This window comes from Anser brachyrhynchus (assembly GCF_964034855.1).
Source record: "Anser brachyrhynchus genome assembly, chromosome: 4".
Classification (NCBI taxonomy): Eukaryota; Metazoa; Chordata; class Aves; order Anseriformes; family Anatidae; genus Anser; species Anser brachyrhynchus.
This window is the reverse complement of record NC_137698.1, coordinates 52,206,335-52,227,982: the sequence shown is the minus strand read 5'-3', so window position 1 is coordinate 52,227,982 and position 21,648 is coordinate 52,206,335. Positions and strand designations below refer to the sequence as shown.

The window sequence follows — 21,648 nt, the reverse complement described above, 5'->3', positions numbered from 1 at the left end:
TAAACGTTTGCCAGCGATACCTGACACGCTGACAGGATTCAACTCTTCCCACACAATGTCACAGTGGTTGCCATCTTTTAGAGCCATTGTGTGTAAGTGCCTCACAGGTCATGTTGTTCAGCCTGAAAGCAGAAGATCTGATGTCTATGGTCTCCTGATTCTGGTCGGGGTCACAGCTCCATCCCTTAAGGAAGTGCCTCGGTGCCTATATTGTGCCTGCTGTACTGGGATGGCCTGACCCTGCTGCAGCTGGGCCTCAGCGTGGCAACTCAGAGCCCCCCAGGCCACAGCCACACCGATGGCAGCACGGGCTTCTGCTTGGGTACAAAGGGCTTGTTTAGAGCTCAGCATTTGTTGGTTAGCCTGTCTGAGGGGTGGGGGGAGCAGGAGTTGCTGGGACTCCTTAGCAGGTCTAATGCCCCTCACATTACCTTGCCTATCCCTCCTTCTCTGCAAAGGCCCCTTCCCCAGCTGGTAAATGAGTTGCCAGGGTGTTTATCCACCTCAGCTCCTAAAAGCACCCCTCTCTTGGCCACGCAAATGAGAAGAAATTATGTGTCTGGCAATACGTGGACACAGTATAACGGCAGGACACTAATGTTCCTCAAGGGAGCAGGGTGCTAAGACCTAAACATCTATATCAGCTTAGCAAAAAAATAAAAAGCTCCTACATTCAAGTAAGTCTGCATTTTTAAATAATTACTGGCACAGTTTACAGTCCTGGCTTTCATTTGTATCTGCAGAAATCATATATAAGTAACAGCTAAACAATACAGATGTATTAAACTGCCCAGTATGCATTGCATGTTTTATAGAACGCCTCCAATTGTGACGCATTTGAAACTATTTTATGCTTTTGATTCACTACATGCTCAAGTTATCTACCACAGGCACACAGCAGAGTGCCAACAAAGACGTTTGGAGGGGAAGTAAATGCTTTCTTTAACACTTTATAGTTCCAGGCTCCAAAAGACTAAGGAAAACCATGTTTTGCCCTGATGGGCCGATCAGATACCAATAGAGCACAAGAAGATTCCTCTAATCTACAAGACTGAGCTGTGCAGCCTGGCTCACCACCCCATCATCAAGAGCTGGGGTGGTGAAGCCAACCAAGAGTTGGGGTAGTGAAGCCAACCTAGAGTTGGCTTCACTAAAAATGCGTGTGGAGTGAAGATGATGAGTGAGGCTGAAGGGCTCAGCTTCATCACTTCCCTCCAGGCAGGAGAGCCAGGCTGTGGGGGTACCCCCATTAATGGCTGCAGGGGAAGGGGAAAACAATCGCAAGCATTTTCTTTCTAAGTTTTGGACAGTGTTTGGGACTCTCCTGTCCACCAGAGGAGCATACACCTTCCTACAGAACTTACTTGTCTAGACATCCAGGCAATGCCACCAACTTTTCCAGCCACAAATTAAGCACAATGAGTCCATGATTCTTTGTAGCCTAAATAACTTTACAGGTGTTTAGGTGACCTCCCTGATATATTCCTTCAGTGGTGCCTATACCCCAAAAGTCACAGTACCTGAGAGGTGTACAACGGGACCTCGAACTAAGGCAAACGTTACAAAAAACAAACTAAGAATGACAATTGATTGTACATTAATGGTCCATCATTTAGGAACACGGGAAGGATGTAGGCAGCCATATGGAAAAATCCATTCCCATATTTTTACTGCTGAAAGTTAAGCCTTCCCGAGAGACCCCACGAGCGCATTAAAAGCTCTGGATACACGATTTCACGAGTTTCACCACCTCAGCCAGACTGCTAATATATTTATTTAAAAAAAAAAAAAAAAGTTAATTAATTAATCGTCTGCCACGAAATGCATTCAAGGACTCTGAATCAAGCAGAGAAACGCTACCGCTGAGCTCCACTGCCGCATGCAGAAACTTTTAAACACCGCTGCCGCACCGCCTGGGTCGCAGCGCAGCCGGCTCCGGAGCCGGGGGCGGACGGGGAGCGGGACCGAGCCCGTCCCGTCCCGTCCCGTCCCGGGGGGCACCAGCCGCCCCCCCCCTACCTCCGGCAGCACGACCCCCGCCGGGGCAGGCACCTGCTGGGGGGCAGGAGGACGGGAGGGCCGGCCGGTGCCGGCTCTCACGCAGCTCTCCGCGCACCCGTGGGTGGCTGCGGGTGTGTGTGTGTGCGTGTGTCGGGGGGGTGTCCTTACGGATGTGGATCCCAAACTTCGCTGCCGCAGATCCCAAACGGACCTGTTGCCGCCGGGCTGGGCGCTGCTCCTCCCGGCTCCGAGGGGACGAAGGGGAGCATCAGCGCCGCCGGCCTTTGCGAGAGGGCTCCGCTGAGGGGATGGCACGGAGCTGGCGACCCCGCCAGCCCCCAGCTCTCCTCTCGCACGGCCCCTGCACCCCTGCACCGGGGCGGGCAGCAGCAGGCTGTCACCTGTCGCCGGCTGTCCTGCGGGGCGGCACCGCCACCGGCACCGTGCCTGGCTCCCAGCGCTGCCCCTTCCCCTCGCTGCGGCACAGCGCTGCGCTGGCAGCGGGGCTCGCCCCTTCCCCGCTCTCCTCAGCGCCCCGAGCCCCCCGGCTTCCCCTCCTGCCCTCCCCCGGTCCCCGCGGAGGGGAGCGCCCCCGGGGGCTCGCCTTACCCGGCTGCCGGCGAGGACCTGCCGGTAGCGCTCCTCCTCCGCCGGCAGGGCAGGGAACTGTTGCATGGAGAGCATGCCGGGGCTCCTGCTGCTGCTGCTGCTGCTGCTGGGGCTTCTCCACTTTCTCCTGCCCCCTGCGCTTCCCTTCCTCAGCCGCACACAACACACACACACTTGCCGGGCTCGGGGTGGGGGGGCTCCGCATTTTGTCTGCTCGGCCCCCTGCCCCCTCCCGCCTCCTCCGCCCAATAATAACAAACCTCGGCGAGAAAGCCGCCGCATCCCCACCCCTTTCCCACACAAAGGCTCTATCCCTTGGGGACAAGCCGGGGGACAGCCCGCGGGGCACGCATCGCCCCTACGAGCCCTCCCCGGGGGGCTGTGGGCACGGTGTGTGCCCCCCCCGGCCCCACTCGGGACAACCTTCAGGTGGCGAGGGCAGCCCGAGCCGGGCCCTCAATAAACAAAAGGGACAAAATGTCCCTTCCCCAGCCCTCCCGTCCCAAAACGAGGAACCCGCAGCCCGCTCCTTCCCCCCGGGAGCTGCACCTGTACCGCTCATACACACACAGAGACACGCACTTCAAGGCAAACGCTTCCCCCTAGCTCTTCGCCAGCTTCTTTTCCAGCTGCCTACTGCTTTACCTTTGGATTTAGGTCACGTCACTTTGCATTCGTGTGTGAAGTTTAAAGGGGGCATTTCGTGCTTCTGGGGTGCCACCGTGCATAACTGACTGCTGCTCGTGATAATTCGGTCCTGCATTACCCAACCAAAGTCACCTCAGGAGGGAGTACAATGGGGTTTGGTTTGGCTTTGTGCTTCCCCTCCTCTTTTTAAACAATTGCACAAATAAAAGAAGTATGGAAGAAGACATAGAAGCAAGAGTATTTATACATTACGCAGCTTGGACATTGTGCAGAACACTTTGGGCTGTAATTCTGATTAAAAAAAAGGGGGGGAATCGAGCCATAATTCATAATTACAGCATTAGCCCTGTCAAAAATCACAATAAGAACAAATGAAGACTGAGAACTAAAAGGTGCAATCCATGGCCAGCTTGGTTTCGGACTGAGGCTGTGTTCTCCTCAGCAGTAACAACTTGCAAACCCTAACCCGACCTTTCCTCCTCATCCCATCCCCATTCCCTCAAGCTGGGGAGCAAGTCAAACAGCTGGTTTGTAGCCACAACATTCAGCCCGTGCACAGCACCCAGAAAAAAGCCTGAACTGAGTTCAGTGGCTGTTGGTGGTTTTATGGAAATCATTGCCCAAAGAACAATTAGTTAGATTAAATAATACTTGGTTGAATTAAGCCACAGCTCCCCCAGCATATGGTCCCTACTGATACATTAGCCCTAGCAGAAATCTGTCTTCTGGTAGAACAGCCTATAAATATTTTAATGCAGAGTATAAATTTAGTTAATTCAGTTAACATGTTACCATTAGTGGAAAGAAGCAAGTATGCCTAACTATCTTATAGCTAATTTGACCTCATCTGTTTTTTCTCTATTTTTAATCTCGCATTTCCCTTCCTAGTAAATACAGACGGCTACAGTATCTTCATTTTACCCTTCTTTACAGTGATTGATTTAATTAGAAGGGCAGACACAAAAATAAACTCACGAAGCAAGAAAAGGGAGCGACTTAAATGTCCATACATGACAGCTGGGATGAAACCAACGCAGAAGAGGGATATCTGAAGCAAATGAAACCACAGCCAGGGCAATGCAGGGGCTGCCCACGCGAGCACACTCTGCCCTAAGCCCTGCACCAGAGCAGCCACCACACACCTCAAGCTTCTGCTGCCCGGCCCCAGCACGTCCTTCTGAGCAAACTCTGCAGCACAGACACATCCCGCTCAGAGCAGCTAAGATAGACTCTGGAGCCAGAACTACTGAGATGGCAAGTGCTCAGAGTTCAGTGCTTTAAAGGCACGCTCACACATGGAAGCTTTTATGAACAAATTTTGGTGTTATCTGCATAGTAACATTTCTCACTCTAGTAGTTACAGTCAGGACAAGCATCTAATAAATCAGCTGTATGTCCCTTTGTGAGGCCAAAAAATATCATCTGCTACATCCACTCCCATTCGTTTTATCTCAATCAGCTTCACCGACCCATTCTCACAATTATCAGAGTACCACCATGGAGGAACATGATTAAGTAATTTCAGCGTTCATCTGAGTAGTAAAACCTACCCCTGCCAAAGAGGGGAACAGAGAGCATGCCTAAAACTTCCATTTCAGCACATCAGCCGTTACTACCCAGGAAAAGTTTGCTGCTTTATGATACTAGGCAGAAAGAAACAAATTTTCAAGTTGTTTTGGATGTGTTTATTGTATGACTTGTTTTTTTACATTCAATGAACATACACAAGGGCCATGTTACTCTTACAGGGAACAAACCTGTCCAAGGAGTTTCCAATCCAAAACATTGACAACTTGTAAGCACCTTAATTCAGCAAAAAGATGAATGCTTACTAGAATGCATTCAGAATCAGGAAAAACCCTTGGAAGTTTTGTTATTTTTTCATTTTACATGCAACTAAATATTCTGAATGCACAGTATGCTCATCATCAGACTTGTCTCTATAATTTCCCTTCAACATCAGGTCAGATTATATCATTTATTCTAATGTATATTTATCAATACACTTTTTTGGTAAATTGTTAACATTCAAAATACCTGAAATATTCAAAATATTTCCTGTATCCTGAATAACAGATGATTTCATCCATACCTTTTTCTTCAAAGTTGTCATGCTTGCAACACGTGGAGCTCCAACCAAAAACAAAGGCAAAAAATGAACTATAGAAATAATTTTTTTAAAAACAACAAATAGAAGCCAGTGATTTATTAAACCGCAGATTGCTTGAACCCCCACACTTTTTTTTTTAATGCCAAGAAACAAATATCTGGTTCAGCAGGCAGACCAACAGAGTGCAAATGACTCAGATGGTTGGATAAGATATCCAGAACTATTTTGAATAACATTTCAAAAATAGGTATGCCTCACATATGTGAGGTTCAGGAGAGATACACATCTTTTAAGAAAGAGAATATCCTTGCACGCACACTCACATGTATGAACGGAATGAATTTTAAGGAGTTGTATGCTTTATTATAATCAAGACAATCAATCAGAAGCAAGTCTTTTCCTTTCCAATATGTCACACAAACATTGCAAAATATTCGGAAAAGAACACAAAGAACTACTTGAAACATGCAACTCAAGTGCAGATCATTTTTAAAGCTCTGTAGAGAGATTTCTTCTCTTTGCCAGAGAGGCAGGGAGAAACTTTACATTGTACTTGTTTTAAAGAAATATCTTACAGTAAATAGAAAAATGCGTTATATTCACGTAAGATAAAAGCTGTTTCCACAATGGCCTCATTCACGTTGACCTAAATATTCCAGCTACAAAGGTATCTTTTTGTATTTTTGGACAATAGATCACATTTTACTTCACCTGAATAAAAACCTCCTTTCTTTTTCTTTCAGTGGCACGAGAATTACAGGCCTAAGCTGTCCCATAATAGCATCACCTCACTTGGTTAAAGAAACAACACTTACAACATGGAATTATCTCGCAGGTGTCATTATTTTAGAAGAGAGTTAAAGCAACAATACAGAAAATAGTTTATTCCTTACACAAGGAAACAAGAATTCAGTAGACGCACAACTGTGATTGCCTGCTGTAAATTCAGTTCTACAGCAATTTTAATTCTACAGCTTTACATACTAATAGCCTGACAGAATTAGTATACATTTTTTAAGTCAATAGAAAAAAAAATCTACCAAGTAGCACCAATTCATGCTAAATATTGCCAATTTTTCTTCATGTCTCTTATCCTTCACCAACTTAGGTGAAAAATTCAAAAGAAACCGTTTCCCTCATTTTGTCAGTCTATGCAATCTGAAAGCTACTGTCTTTTGCAGCTTTTCTTTTTCTGCTGCTGAACCTTAATTACATTCAGATTTCAGCTCAGACTGGTACTGAGTCCTTTCACATGTGGGCCAAAACTAACTGAAAGAGCTTTCAAACAAACTGCAATCTTCTCTGCTACTTTACACAAATGGTCCCACTGCTTTTGCAATGTTTTTTAATAAGTTAAAAGTGCTGTGGGGGGAACATATCCCACAAACAGAACTCCACAAGCTGCCAGCTTTGTACCTCATCTTTTGAAGGATCTCGTAAACACTTTCCAGTTACCCAGGTTGCTCAAGTATCACTATGAGATTTCCAACACAGATTTAAAAATTCAGTTTTCTCCCCCTACACCTCAGATTTAACTTGCAGCCCCTCTGCTGAGATGATGTAGCTTCTCTTTTAACTTGAAGCCATGTAAACCTTGCAGTTCTACCAACCAATATTCTACAGCAAGGCATTCTAAACTGTCAGTAATAAAATATTTAAATATTTTAAAGGTTAGCTAGATGGCTAGCCACCCAGATGGAAAACATAACTGTATTGTTACACTGTTTAACCACTTTACATTTTTGTACATCTATGCAAATGTTCAAATGTGATATTTATCTGTACAAATATTCCAGTGATGCTCTATGTTTAATTTCAATTTGCTTTTCTGCTCTTGGCTACAGAAGCAGGGGTAAGAACATATCTCCGTACCCTGAAAGTACTTCAAACACATGTTCAGGATATGCATCTGTCCACTGAATTAAGTTTTCAGTTGATTTGATTTTGAGGAGAACCAGGTATGGAAAAACAAACAAAGTCACTCAGTCTGCAAGGGGGCCCAATTTATTGTTTGTAATAGTTGACTTGAAAGACCATTCACATTTCCCTTCGCTAAACAAAGTTTTGACACGAGGCCACAAAATACTCAAACAAGTGATCCAAAGCTCCCCATTCGTTGTTACCATTAAAACTGGCATGAAGCACAGAAACTGTGTGATAGAACAGAAGGTCTAGCTTAAGAACGCTGATTTTTAACAAAACACTGAATTGATTTTATGGGAAACAAATATTCAAGAAAGCATTTTATACTAAGCTATTTTTAATATTGTGAAATGGAGACATGGAAAAGTAACTCAATATATTAATAGAACAGATGTTAATGGATCTCAGACAAATTACATCAGCACTTCAGTGTAGACTAAGATTTACTATTTCATTACTTTCAGTGTCTGAATTCAGTTTTGTGCTGCGAATGTAATGACACAAAAGGTGACATTTCTTCCCTCCTCTGCACTTTTCTTGGCAAATAGTATACATACATAATCTACGCATATTAGGTTCTGCTACACACAGACTAACGTTCTAGGAATAATAGCTACCTGACTGAGGTATATTAAATATTGAGTTGTTTCAGTCATTGTAGACCATGAGCCATGCAATCATCACAACAGCAACTCCGAACACTGGCAGCATAATGAGGTTTTTATATTTTTGCCATGATGACTGTTCAATTTCTACTTCATCCTTTCTCCGCTTATTCTTTCTTCGCCCTTTTAATCTGTTTTCAAAAGCTTCCAGTTCAGCCTAGATGAGAAAACCAAAAGTAGTTGGCATTGCGTCAGGATTAAAAACAAGGAAACGTGCAGATTTTAAATAACATTCCCCAAATCCATTTATAAAAATAACTAGCAGCCAATGAAGTTACACATCTCCTACAGACGAGATAGTAGCACCATATCCCATGGTAACAAAGCACTTTGCTTCCAAGTGTTACACCACTGTTTAGTTCCCTATAAAGCGTTGCAAAAATGCAACCAAATGAAGTTTCACATGAGATTTCTGTCTCAAGCTGAATATATTAAGCCAAGATGAGATTGCTATTTCCATAGCATTGGCTAAAAATACATTATTTCCCCATTACTGAAAAGCACTTGTAAGTATTTAAGCTATTAAAGTAACATATGTAAAAGCATAGGCCGAAATCTTAAAAGATCTCCCTCCTGTAATAAGGATCTACTCTGCTAAACCAAAGCATAAAAATATTATAATAGGCCTATAGCACCCTGCAAAATAAGACACATGCCTTTATGCCCAGGAAAGAAGCAAAGCAACTGGAAAAAAGAACAATGCCAAGCTTCTACCCAAAACAGCAGTTCCAGTGTCATTCCTGGAAAGGACCCAGCAGGACCCTCTGGTCCTTCTTCCTCCCCTCTTCAAGCTCTAGGAACACACTTCCTCTTAAAAGGATATCAACTCAAGGCAAAACTTTTTCAAGTATGAAGTTGAAAAACTGGAATTATACAATGCGGAACAAAGTTTAAGACTGGGACTGGACTCCAGTGAGGAGAAACAAGGACCACTGGAGCCATCTGGTTGCTAGGAAGACCACAAAAGAGGCTCTTTGGGAGAGCTGAGACAGCCTAGAAACAGAAAAGCTCTGACAATTATCCAGATTTTTAGTAGAGTTGAAGGAGACATGAAGCAGAGATGCTAGATGCACTGAAAGAGAGAAGAGACATCAGAGAAGCAGAACACTGCAAGCCAGGACTGGCTGGGCAAAATGTGCAAAGTTTAAGCAGAGGAAATGTGGACAGCAAACAGGCAAAGTCTGTCTATGAAACGAAATAAATCTACATGATGGCTACAGCCATGCTGCCAGGAAGAATGGAACCTAGACAATAAGATAGGTGCATTAAAGAAACAAGAATAGGTCTGTTTTGGGAAATGGGCAGAGAAGTACTCGAGTAAATATAATTTCCCTTTGGAGCTCAAGATTGTCTGGTCTTCCTCTACTGACAGCAAATATTTGTCAGAGCTTCACAAAGTGCATCTTACTTCCTTTCTTGTGACAGATACCACTATTAGCAGGAGGAAGGGACCCATTTTAATGCCTATTACTTTGTACCTAATAAAGGCAGAAACTGGCATTTCTCTGATGAGATGGGAGAAAAGTTCAGACAAAGTTCTACGGCCTGTTATTTGAAACGAGATTACTTGCAAGTAGCTAATCCTCCTTCAGAGAAGTGAAGCATTTTAATGAAACAGTTTTCCAAAATCCAAAATCTGGAGGCAAGTGCAGAGTTCTTAAGATTTATATATAATTTGGCAATATTTCATTTTGCACAGATGCTAAATAAAATTTTGGGCTTCTGCAGTTATTATGTATTTCTGATCATGAAGTGCTTCATGAATTACAGTAATCTGAACTAAAATACAGAGCTTGAACAATTATATAACAGGTATTGAATTGCTTTCCTAGTGATCTTTATAAAAACCCAGCTAAAAATAAATACACTATAAAAAACAAAACACATAACGAACAAAGGTTCGTGGGTACAGAATGAGAAAGATGCAATCACTATCCTTGAAGCTACCTACAGATTTTATATAATTTTCATCGTTCCCAAAGTGTCACCTCAGTGATCTCTGAACAATAAAGTAATACTGGTGCCCAGCCTTCAGACTACCTTATTTTTTTCCAAACTGAACAAGCTCTAGCTTTTTATTTAGTGTGAACTTTTTTTTTTGTGTACAGATGCATTAAAAGTAAAATGAAATGTATTTATTTGAGCTATATACTCAAACTAATTTGTTGACAGATACCATGCAGTTTAGTGTAGCTCAGGTGCTGCATTTTGCTCCTTCGTGCATTAACCTTTACATTCTCCCTGCACTGAAAGGAGCAGCAGCCCCATGGGAAAATGTAGCTAAATGAATGCAAACAACAGGGACTATTGAGACAAAAGGAATATATCCTGAAGTTGCATTATTTTTAATTATTATTTTACATATGGGGGTGGGTTGGTTGACTTTTTTAACTTTTAAGGAGATGTTAAAACATTTTTCTTTAAGAAAAGAGGAGAAAAACTTTTATACAATTCATTACATCATAATTCAGGTTTGAGACCCCAACTTTCAGAACTGAAATGCTTGACTATTACAAATTAGCTCAAGAATTTATCCAAATCTTTTACATTGGAGTGGGACAGAGAGCTTGGTCTGAGTAGCTAAATAATCAAAGCACTGAGCTTTTTTCTACCTCTAGCAACTGTGAAAACTGACTTCAAGCAGTGCTTCTGAATTGGAAGCAGAAGGAAAGTTTGGCTGCTAGGGCCATGACGAGAAGACTATCCAAGCCACCTCCCCTTCCAGTAAGAAACAAGTGATTCCATCTGTAAGTGATATAAGCAGAAACTGCCTCCAAATATAGCAAACACCAAAATGGTACTTTGCAGACTTACCAGAGCACTAATGAGTTTGTAGTATTAATCAAAAGAGGTCTCAAGAAGCTGTGACTAACAGATGAACTGGCTGTACAAAAAGGTGCTAATGAGATCAGGAAGATGATACAAGGTGCACACTTTTTTTCAGAAGGGAGTAAGAGCATTTATTCAGTATAATGTGACCCAGCATCCCATGACAGTGGTGTGCTCCAACATGCATCACCAGATGGTGGATTATGAGATCAAGTTGGAAAGGAATCAATGTTAGATAAAAGGCAGCAGTAGCTGGTATTACTTGTGTGCAGTTCTGAAGCCTATTTATTAGTTACTTTTGTCCTAGAATACTCTTTGCCATTGTGCTATACAGCTGGACATTATTAATTAACCTGTTAATAGGCTTGATTACATATAGGTGAAGTCTTCTATCCCTGAAGTCACAGTCCATCACAAAACACATATGCAGAAGTGTTTGTCATATATGGTACTGCTGGACTGTAACTATTCAGTGAATGTACAAGACGAAAACAAATGGGGGAGTGACTGCAGGGAAACAATTCCTGCTGAACAATCAAGACAAAAATGATGTTGCATGCACTGCTGGTGGAGTAAGTCTGCTACACTAGAGGGACCTTAAGTTAAGTGTTTTTGACGCAAAAATCATTAGTGAATGGAAAGATGACTTCTGGAATGCATGAAAATGCAATCAGGACAATACAAGAACCAGCAACTTTGAATTTCTCGCCCAACAAATGTTCTCTGTAAAAGTCCATTTGTACATTTCAGTATTCAGCTTGCAGCTCTGTCATTTAAGGATTATCTCCACCTAAACAAAATGCTTCAAACATTTTGTATGCATGCTATAGTTCCAGAACAAAGCTCAGGAAGTAACATTTCCAAACCCAACTTAGAGAACAAAAGAATTAGATGAACTGTCTATGAGTTGTATGAAGGAACACGGGATCAACACTGTAGACAGCTGAGGCATGAATGTAACAATAAACACTACAAGATGATCACAAAGCAATGCCTGGTCCCCTGGACACTAGGCACATAACTGCATGCTTTTCCAGTATGGGAGGCAGAGAAACTCCTGTAAGAAAAACAAAAGTAGGCCTTGCTAGAGCATTGGTAAAGAGCCATAACACTTCAGTAATTCCTCTGGGCAATTAATCAAAGTATGCATCACTGAAGTTGTGACCCACAGAGAACCTCTCTACCCAGGAATGTCCTAATGAGATTGGGAGAATGGTACAAAATGATCGCTTCTGTGAGTAAGTCTTCCACACCCCCTTCAAGCAGAGGATGAGCTGCTGCTCTGTGATAAGAACGGAATGTGAAATCCAGGTGAAAACACAAGTAACACATAAAACTGTTTTGATAAACGAGTAAAAGGAGAGTCAGACACCACACACTGCTCTTAGAACATGACTTTATGTCAAATGCTCTGGCACAGGCATATACGCCTGTTGGAAGGAGTGCATTAAGGCTGTAGCCTCTAGATGATAAACCTGACCTGTCACCACTAACTGAGTTGAGAGTTAATTTCAGAAATAAGATTAGTATTAGAGTCTCCAGGTAGCTGGCACAGAAGCTTCTTGGATTACAACGATGACAACATACACTGACCAGCGATAGCAGTTGCTGTCTTTTGTAAACAGTTTTTGTAAACAGTTGTAAATACACCCTGCATCCTGCCAGACCTTAAAGGACAAAGACCAATTTAGGTTTCTTGATTCTCTCACGATGGGTACAGATGTACTAACAGTGCAAGGTTAGTAAAGGAGGAAGAAAAAAGGCTGATACCTGCTGTCTTCGTTTCTCTTCTTCAACAGCAGCTTTAGCTTCTGCCTCTTTTATCTGTTCAAACATACAAAGTGATAAGCAACTGTTAAAAAAGCAGCTAAACCTATTTTCTCATAATTACACTTTAGAGAACAGCTCTCAGCAAAAGGAAGCAAAACATCAATCAAGTGAGCTCTGAACTTATTCAGATTACAAAATATTCCAAGAAGAAGCTATATCAACTCACGTTTGAAAACCACAACACATATAATGGATGCTAGCAGGCTATAAAGTGAACTTCTAACTAACTCGACAAGCTCAACTGACAAATATAAAACCTGGGAAGAAAAAAAAAAAAGTTTATTCACAAACAGCCAGGAGAAATTCCCTAAGAAAGTCACTGTAAGTTTTCAGGAACTTAATCCTCAATTCAGTACACTGTACACATACAGATAATTCTTATATATAATTTCATTCCAAGTAGTTCAAATACTTCCTGACTAACAGAGCAGAAGGAAGCCTCTACATTTGTACTGAATGACATATATTGAATAATGCATACTCAAACTGCTTTAATGCCCTCGGTGCAACGCAAACTGTGAATGTAATTAAATGTGTTCCACCATCAGAAATTCATATAAAAAGAAATCTTGGACTTAAAATTGATATTTCTATATGAGTGTTTTGAACTGTTCAAGAAAGCAAATTAAACGCCACAAATTATGAGGAAAAAAATGGTACAGAAAACACATTAAAATACGAACACATGATGCACTTGACTCTTAGCTCCTGCATTCAGTTTTGGTCCTGCAATAACAAAAAGATGTGTAGTCTGAACACATTTAAAGGACAACAGGATGGAGTACCTTCATCTAAAGACAACACACATAACAGATTCATCAGGTGAAAAGTAGGTGATTAACATATGCATACTAACAGTGACAATTGACCCAATGTGATTTGCAGATGGAATTTGTTCCAATCAATTTGCAATTCAAGAACTCCTGAAGGCTAAGCAGAAGGCACAGTAGCTCACGCTTTAGAACACTGTAGCTCAAAGAGTGCGTACTAAGGATAGGGTCAATGAAACAGTCATATTTGCAGGTTTTCAGACAATTTTATAGATTGTTAAACCACATATCAAATATTATTAAGAATTCCATTAAACTAGACTATGACAATCTCTCTACAAAAGCATATAAAAGATCTTTACAGCCATGTGTATCTGAAACAGGAGAGTTTGGTGTGGGGAAAAAATGCACAACTATGCTCCTGGTATTTCACTGCCATCTAATGGCAGAACATCAGCTCCAAAAGAAAAAAGTGACCCACAAAGTAGAATAAAGCAACAAAAGAGCTTCTTTTGTACTGGTGTGGTTATATTTGTGTAAGATACATAGGTAATGGGAAGATTATCCACTATAACCAGTGCAGGAAAAAAAAATCTAGAACTATTTCTTTAAAAAAATGTACAGTAAGAGATGCTTTGAATTCCTCAGAAGTGCGTATACTCAGTGTGTGCCATACATTAAGAGTTAATTTATTAAGAGTTAATACACTTCATTTTTGGAAACTGATGGTCGCTTTGCAATGGTGCAAACTACATTATTTTTGTAAACGTCTGCAATTTTAACAGTCTTGACACATGAAATAGTAATTGACATAATAAACTGATTTTGTCAAGTGCATATCATAGGAGATCATTCTAGCATGTCATTTGCAAGTCCACTCAGGCTGCAAAAAGGTGCCTAGTAAGAATTTTAATCAAACTTCATATAAAAACCCAAAACAAAGAAATTCATATTCTTCTGTGAAGAAGGTACACCACACAATGCATCTGTGGCATTGCTTATAGTAGAAATTTGTAGTCACTCGCTTGTTGCATTAGAACATTCCTCCTAGTAGGATACAATAGCATGAGCAAGAAATAGGAAATAATATCCGCTAATGCAAGACAGCAGCTGACAGTGTGCTGCACCACACTGAAATGTGCTCCTGTGTTCTGGTTCATGTAGGGTTTTATAAATTCACCCAGCTTTAGTGCACTCCACGTCTTATGAACTCACTTCCACATTCTTACTGGAATGACTTGTTATTGCTGAGATTTCTAGAGTCTTAGCATTCAAGCTGCTTTCAAAGTTGTAGGATTTGGTCTATATGGTATGTTAGAATTTGCTTGTTAATCCCAAAATTCTGAGCAGAAGCAGACAGAAGTCAGTTTGACTTCTGACTTGCTCAACAGACTGAGTTTTTTTGATTGTATGTTTATCACATCTAATGCTTAGCTGATGAAGTCCAAGCAATTTATGCACCAATTCTTTATGTTTCCATAAAAGGCCAATAAAAGCAATGTCGATATTCTGTCCCTCTAAGTGAGATTATGCAGCAGTTTCTTTACTCCATAAAACAGAAGAACTAGAGAGTAGCCCTGCTTATAACAGGCTGAAAAGCATGCTGCAATTGCTGAAATCTCTCCATACTTCTAGTACAGGATAATAGTGTGTGACAAGATCACATACTTCATGAGGGCTCAATCTGACCAACTTTCAAATGGAAAAAGCAGGTCTAAATGTCCTGTGAAGTGGCTGGCCCTATCCTACAGCTCTGATCAGCAGCAGTGACGACTTGCACTTGATCTCAGCAGAACAGGAAAGCTCCAGTTCTAATAAAGTATGTTAAAAGAAAAAAAGTATTATTTTAACACAGGAGTTCACTGAGTTAATTAGCACTATCTACAAGTAGTGCAATTCTCTCCACTAAGCCAAATTTAATAGTCTGAAAAGGTAGCTGCTATTAAACCACACATTGAATTACATTGTATCGCTTGCCGGTATTGTCTTGAAAAAATAATTCCGCATTCATTTTTTCCAACTTTCCTCAAAGCAATTAGGATAAATTAGAACTACAACGGATACATTACCTCAGATGCCTTCCGTTTCATTTCCTTGCATAATGCATCACATTCCAGTGAAACTTGGCCTTCTTGTATCTTGCTGCACTGTACTTCCTGTTAAGTATAAATTCAGTAGTTTATAACCCATTTCCCTATATAAAATTGGAATTATAATGTTCATTTTGTTATGAAAATAACTGTAAAACATTCTTATTTGTTAAAACTGTTGTTACACAGAGAATAAAGCTAATGAATAAATATCATTTGAACCTGCAACTTTGTACTGAAGTGTCCTTTTCTGTCTTCCTTAAACAGTTCAGTTTAATTTTTCCTCTCTTCTTTTTTTTTTCCTGCTTGTTTATTTAAGACAAAGTAATATAACCTTGTGAACTCTGGTATAAAGAGTTACCATTCAGAGTCTCAGTAACTTCATATGCATTCTCTTAACTGGCTGAGACTACAGGGCAAGGTCTGGTCATGGGAAGATCTCCCTCACTTCCTCCCCTTCCCCCTTCCTAATAGTGAAGACAAAAAAAAAAAAAAAACACAGAAAGAAGACAGAACTGTTATTATCCGTATTACTAGCCTATGAAGGACTTTGCAGGAAAGCATGCTAACATAAAAGAAGCTATACTGGTTTTCATAATTTTGACGATAAGCAGAACAAGTTTTCGATTTTCATAATGCATACAAAAAATCCCCAGAAGTTTACTTATGTGATGTTAAACAAAAAAATAAGAATGCAACTTACGAATAAGACACTTTTTTAAACTTTTTTTAAGGGTATGGATACAGTTTGACAATATTTTTTTGAAACCTAACTATCCTTCAGACCAATTCAAGCATGTAAAAGAAAAAAACACTTGAAGAGATGGTTAAGAATACGGCCTGCTATAAGTTGTCAGGGTTACAAATTCAGGTGGTTTATATGTCCTTATATTCCCACATGCACAGTGTCATGCCGCCACATTAATTTCAACACCAGAAGAGGAAGAAAAAAATCCTCCTGTTTTACACTCAAACCATGAACTCATACATCAGATATTGGTCATGCTGGTTCAATGACTCCTCTGATAAGAAATCAGCTAAGAAAGGCTGATATTGATCTCCAAAGCTTAGAAAATCCAATACTTAATTCTTGTAGCAAGCTCCAAGGACAGAAAAGTGGGACCAAGCACAAGTACAGGAAAAGGCTAGAACTAGCCCATTCAAAGCAGAGAACAGTTATTTTTAGGAGAGTGTTGGTGACAGGCCTGTCTTAATAGCAACGGGTGTTTTGAAAGGAAATTCAGGTGATGGCAGCAGAACAGAACCACTGAGGTTCCTCTGGTAAACCTGGATCATCTATTCACCATCAAGATAAGGTATATGTGGAGGGCAGCTTGGAATAAGTGTCCTATAAACAATTAACAGTAGCATATGTGGGCAGAAGACCAGTATTTCTGTAGAGGAGAATTCAATTGTAATTATTAGATACTAAATTCTGTTTCTCCTCATCTTCAAGGTCACATGGAAGGCTGCAGACACTAAAGACTAAATACACAGGTATACTACTGTATGTAGAAAAATAATTTAACCATGCTTAATTAAGTCATTTAGTTAAGTCACTAAGTCATTTTAGTTTTCATGAAGTCATTAGTATTTGCCAAGAGTTCACAACAGCCTCTGCTCTTCCCCTCATAACGCCATATAGCTATAATGAACTTGTTACATTGCTTTGCCCCTTACCTCTGTTAAAAGCTAAGGACACCGATGCCTCTATTTGCTTTTAGTGTTGCAGAGAACCATAAGTGATTACATCAGTTAGGGATTCATAACATCTGTGCTTGTTCCAACTTTTGTAATTATAAGCTTTCCTGATACCTTCAGGAAAATGTGCTTTTTCTTCTTAAATCACTCCAGATCATCTGACTGTTCTCTCAGTGGAGCTACAAAAATTCAAGTGTGTTTAAAGACAGAAGTATTATAAGTCTGACAGCTAACATATTTTAGAGCTAACAGGATTTTATATTTTCTGTAGAATCTTTTGATTGTGCCACCCAGACCTTCAGCTGATGTGAACTGTTACAGCTCTACTTCAGTAACTGATACTATTCCAATCTGCACCAAAGACAATCCATCCACACAAACCTAGGAACATGCAAAGGAAATGCATCACTCTTAAAGCAGTAACGTAAAAATTTACCTTTTTCAGTCTCTTACAAGGACATCGGAGTTTAACCTTCTGGCTGCAGTTCAGAGGACAGCAACCTGAATGGCAAATCTCTTTACACCGGTGACCACAGGGCAACTACAAACAGGGGAAAAAAAATCCCCACACATTAAGTTACCATAAAATTACAAGGAATCTATGAACTAGTTTTATTTCAGACACAGCTGCTAAACAGAAAACTCATTCAGCTTATCAGTTTTTTTCCCCGCTTGTGAAATAAGTTGACTTTTTTCCCCTTTGAAATAAGTTGATTTTTTTTCCCACTTGCTTGTTAATCGCAGTTTTTCAGCTTCTGTAGAATTATTTATCTTTTATTTGCACAGCTTGATCAAAAGACAATTTTTCTTTCAAATGATACACAAACAGTCCTCTCCACAGTAATTTATACAACTACCCTAGCTACCTGTATGTTGGGGAAATACAAGTAGATAAGGTAAGAAGAAACAAGAAAAAAAAACAAGAAACAAGAAAAAAAATCAAGAAAATTGAAATTAAACATACTATAGCAAATTTTAGATCAGACAGAACCAACAGAAGAGAAAAATTAGAAATCAAAATACTACAAGAAATTCTTGCAGATAAAACTTAGTTTTGAACTATGCAGAAGTCAAATACAGTCATCAACATTCTTATGTCCAAATTAATTTCACAAAATCCTAAACTTCTGCATTTGGTAAATGATCCTGTTTTTGACATCTGATAAAGAAGTTTTTAAACTGCCATGGCAAATTTTAACACTTAGAATGAAAATATTATCACTCAAATATTAACACACAAAATATTATCACAAATTATATATAACATAATTTAAATATGCTACCTTTTAGGAATTTAACTGTTCCCGGCATTGTATTAGATAAAAAAATGACAAGAGTTCAAATAAATTTTTTCACTTACTGTTAGGAACTTGACTGACCTTGCTCATACACACACCCCAAAAAAATCTTCACAACATTGATTTATCATTTTCAATTACATAACCCAATACTGTTGATAACTGAAGGTGACAGATGAAATATCCGTTTGGTTTATTTGTAAAGATAGTTTTAAATCACAAAACTATTGAAAATTGTTAAAATTATTTTGGAGGGTGTTTATCAAAAGTGAAATTTCAACTGTTAACTGCCATCAAGGGATTAAGATACCCTTGAGTCACCGTCCCTGGAGGTCTTTAAAAGACGTTTAGATGTAGAGCTTAGAGATATGGTTTAGTGGAGGACTTGTTAGTGTTAGGTCAGAGGTTGGACTTGGTGATCTTGGTGGTCTCTTCCAACCTAGACAATTCTGTGATTCTGGAAACTTTAAAATACATATTTTTCATTTATTAACAACTGAAAAGGTATACGTACTACCTCACATTATCCACAAGAATGAGAACACTACATAACACAATTACAAAATTACATTAGTAAATTTGGTCCTTAGAAGTACAGTGGGATTTAGTTAACCTCAAAACTAGAATCATGAAATCGCACCTAAAACAGAACATAAAATTTTCCATTTTAAAATTATGCAATAGGTGCACGTGTTTTCATGTCAAGTCACAAACTCGTTACACTGATAGATATTTGGTGGTTTGGGCATTGTTTTTTCAGTTAGTCTCATCCCATTTCACACAGGACTAGAAGGAACCTCGAAGACATCAAGCCCAGTCCCCTACCACGGGCTGCCATCTCATACGGTCCCTGTGACCACACGATGCCTTACCATGAAAACAGTGGCATGGTGGGGGGAAACAATGGACACATGGCCTCACTTTAAGAGGCAAGAGCTTTTTTTTTTTAGCCAGCCTAAATCCATTAGTTCTCATCCTCATATTGAAACAATTCTCTACTGCCCTTTCATAAAAGGCTCTTTATTCCCTTCTTTGAATTTCAACCAGCTTAAATCAATGTTTCTTGAATACAGTAGGCAGAAGTACATGTAATATTCCAAATGACATCTCGGCAGGAAGGACTTTGTACAATGCCTTAATTGAAACTTATTCTTAATAGAATATCTTCCCCTTAACATCTTCAGCTCTCATTTGCTTTTCTTTCCAGCTAATTGTGCTGTGACAACAAGAATTTCTGCTGTCTCCCAAGAACTTATTATTAGCCTTGACATGCATGGTCTTACTGTGTTGTTTTTTTTTTCCTGTAGCTAACAACATGCTCCACATGCATGTTCTGCACATGTATTTCTTCAGTTGTCATGTACCAACAACACCCCACAAATTTTCATCTGAAAATCCCAACGTGTTTTCAGTTTTACTGAAAACAATGCAAGATCAGTCCTCAAGCCGGTCCTTGGGAAAATTTCCTTACTGCTAACGTCTCTTGCTCCAAATCCCCATTTAGGGATTTTTTGGTGTTGTTTATAGTTGGGGGGGAAGAGAAAGGTTGGTTTTATAAGAAAAAAACCTACAAGGAGTTGTTTCCTTTAGTCCACCTTAATCCTCTTCTTTAAGTGAACCAGATATTCAGTATATGGCAATGCTTCTGTTGGAACATGATGTGGCAGATCTAATAATCTTCCCTTTCTCTGAAGGAAAAAAAATTGATCATCCTATCAAAGAAGGAACTTGATATTCTCTGGCACAATTTATCATCAGCAAATCTATCTTGCATTTTGCCTTATTTTGAAAAGATGAGGGAGAAGCTTGTCTTTAAGCCTTTCGTGCTCAGAGTTCCAGCCAGGAACAGAGTCTGCATAACAGTGACCACAAACCTTGCAAAATCAGGTTGCTACTGCACAATCTGAGCACATTAAGAGAATCAACCTCCTCCTGGCTCCCTACCCAAGAGCATCACGCACAGTAACAGCAACCCAGTCTCACCTGCAAGATGTCCCACACTGGCAAGAAAGATCTGTGGCTAGAACTACTACTTCCAGCTAACTCTTCCATAGGAATTAGGCACATTTGCAGTAATAATGTCAAAGCCCAAACAGTTTTAGAACTGACGTGTCAAAAATATCAAAACTGCAAATTCTGGGCAGCAGCCCTCACGTGAGCCTCCAGGTCCTACTGCAATAGAAATTCTTACGTTACATACCGCCAGAGCACAGCACAGAAGTATATTTAATCCAACCCTGACATCTGTATTTACCCATTTAGTGCATGGAACTACACTGTTCACACCCAGCAGGATACAGGGCAAGAATGAAGCTGGCAGTGTAAGTTGCTTCTTACTCCCTCCACTGCAAAACCAACATATAAAATCAAGAGGGGCAGTTAAAAGAGTGAGAAAACAACATTGTCCCCATGAGCTCAGAAAACAAAAGCAATTCTACCACTTCTGCTGGAAAAACAGTGCAGTGGGAAGGAAGAAAGTTTTTTGCTTGTTTTTGAGTATACATGCTAAGTTTCTAGGTGCTAAAATGTAAAGTGTGCCCCTTCAGATCTTTTTCATGGTAAACGTGTCTTCTTGTCAACAGCTAGTGAGCTAAAAGCTAAAATGAGCAGGCTGTATATTTGTAAAGCTCTTTTTTTTGCAAGCTCTTACAAAGAAAGCCATTTAATCCACAGCTCTGAACACAAACAAACAAAAATCTTATGAGTGTTTGCCACTTTGGCAATGCATTTAAATCACAACATGCCTGATGATGACAAAAACAGTCAACATTTATGGACATTTAACTGATTTCCACCAGCAGGTAATAAACACAACCTGTTAATGCACATACAAGGAAATCATCACTCTTGAGCAGCAAGAGTACAAAAGCTGAATTTATCACTTCCAACCCATGGGGCAAACTCTTCAGTTTAAAGCGTAGCTCTGCTTCCAGAGCTCTATGAAAAACTCCACTGCTTAAACCAGACATGGAGGAAAATCCCCTCATGATGGAAGCAAAGCTGTGCATCTTGCAAAATGAAGTTTTTGCAAGCCACAGATATTTTCAAGCTGTGTTTACAGAATATGATTAGCAATCTAGAAATAACATTTATTTCATTTATAGAAATATAGGATACTCATACTTTCAAAACTTAACACTTTGCCTCTGTAGCACTAACAGGTTAAAATAGATG

General features: G+C 40.2%; 2 protein-coding genes across 6 annotated transcripts in view; both read right to left on the bottom strand.

Moving 5' to 3' along the window:
* CORIN (corin, serine peptidase) overlaps positions 1-3,527 on the bottom strand; it is a 134,739-nt gene extending 131,212 nt beyond the window's left edge. For 2 of the 4 annotated variants that reach the window (XR_013950425.1, XM_080590027.1), the window contains exon 1: positions 2,611-3,527. Coding sequence is in view for 3 of the 4 variants with exons in the window: in XM_080590027.1 (XP_080446153.1) it covers positions 2,611-2,892 (282 nt within the window). In the remaining variant the exon portion in view is untranslated. The remainder of the gene's footprint in view (positions 1-2,610) is intronic. The other 2 variants (XM_080590026.1, XM_080590025.1) reach the window with 2 other exon arrangements.
* A 1,401-nt stretch (positions 3,528-4,928) lies between these two features.
* Positions 4,929-21,648, bottom strand: part of NFXL1 (nuclear transcription factor, X-box binding like 1) — a 43,440-nt gene continuing 26,720 nt past the window's right edge. For both annotated transcript variants that reach the window (XM_080590029.1, XM_080590028.1), the window contains exons 19-22: positions 17,613-17,717; positions 15,455-15,541; positions 12,556-12,609; positions 4,929-8,113 (exon numbers count right to left, since the gene is read on the bottom strand). In XM_080590029.1, the coding sequence (XP_080446155.1) occupies positions 7,940-8,113; positions 12,556-12,609; positions 15,455-15,541; positions 17,613-17,717 (420 nt within the window). In that variant the 3' untranslated portion in view covers positions 4,929-7,939. The remainder of the gene's footprint in view (positions 8,114-12,555; positions 12,610-15,454; positions 15,542-17,612; positions 17,718-21,648) is intronic.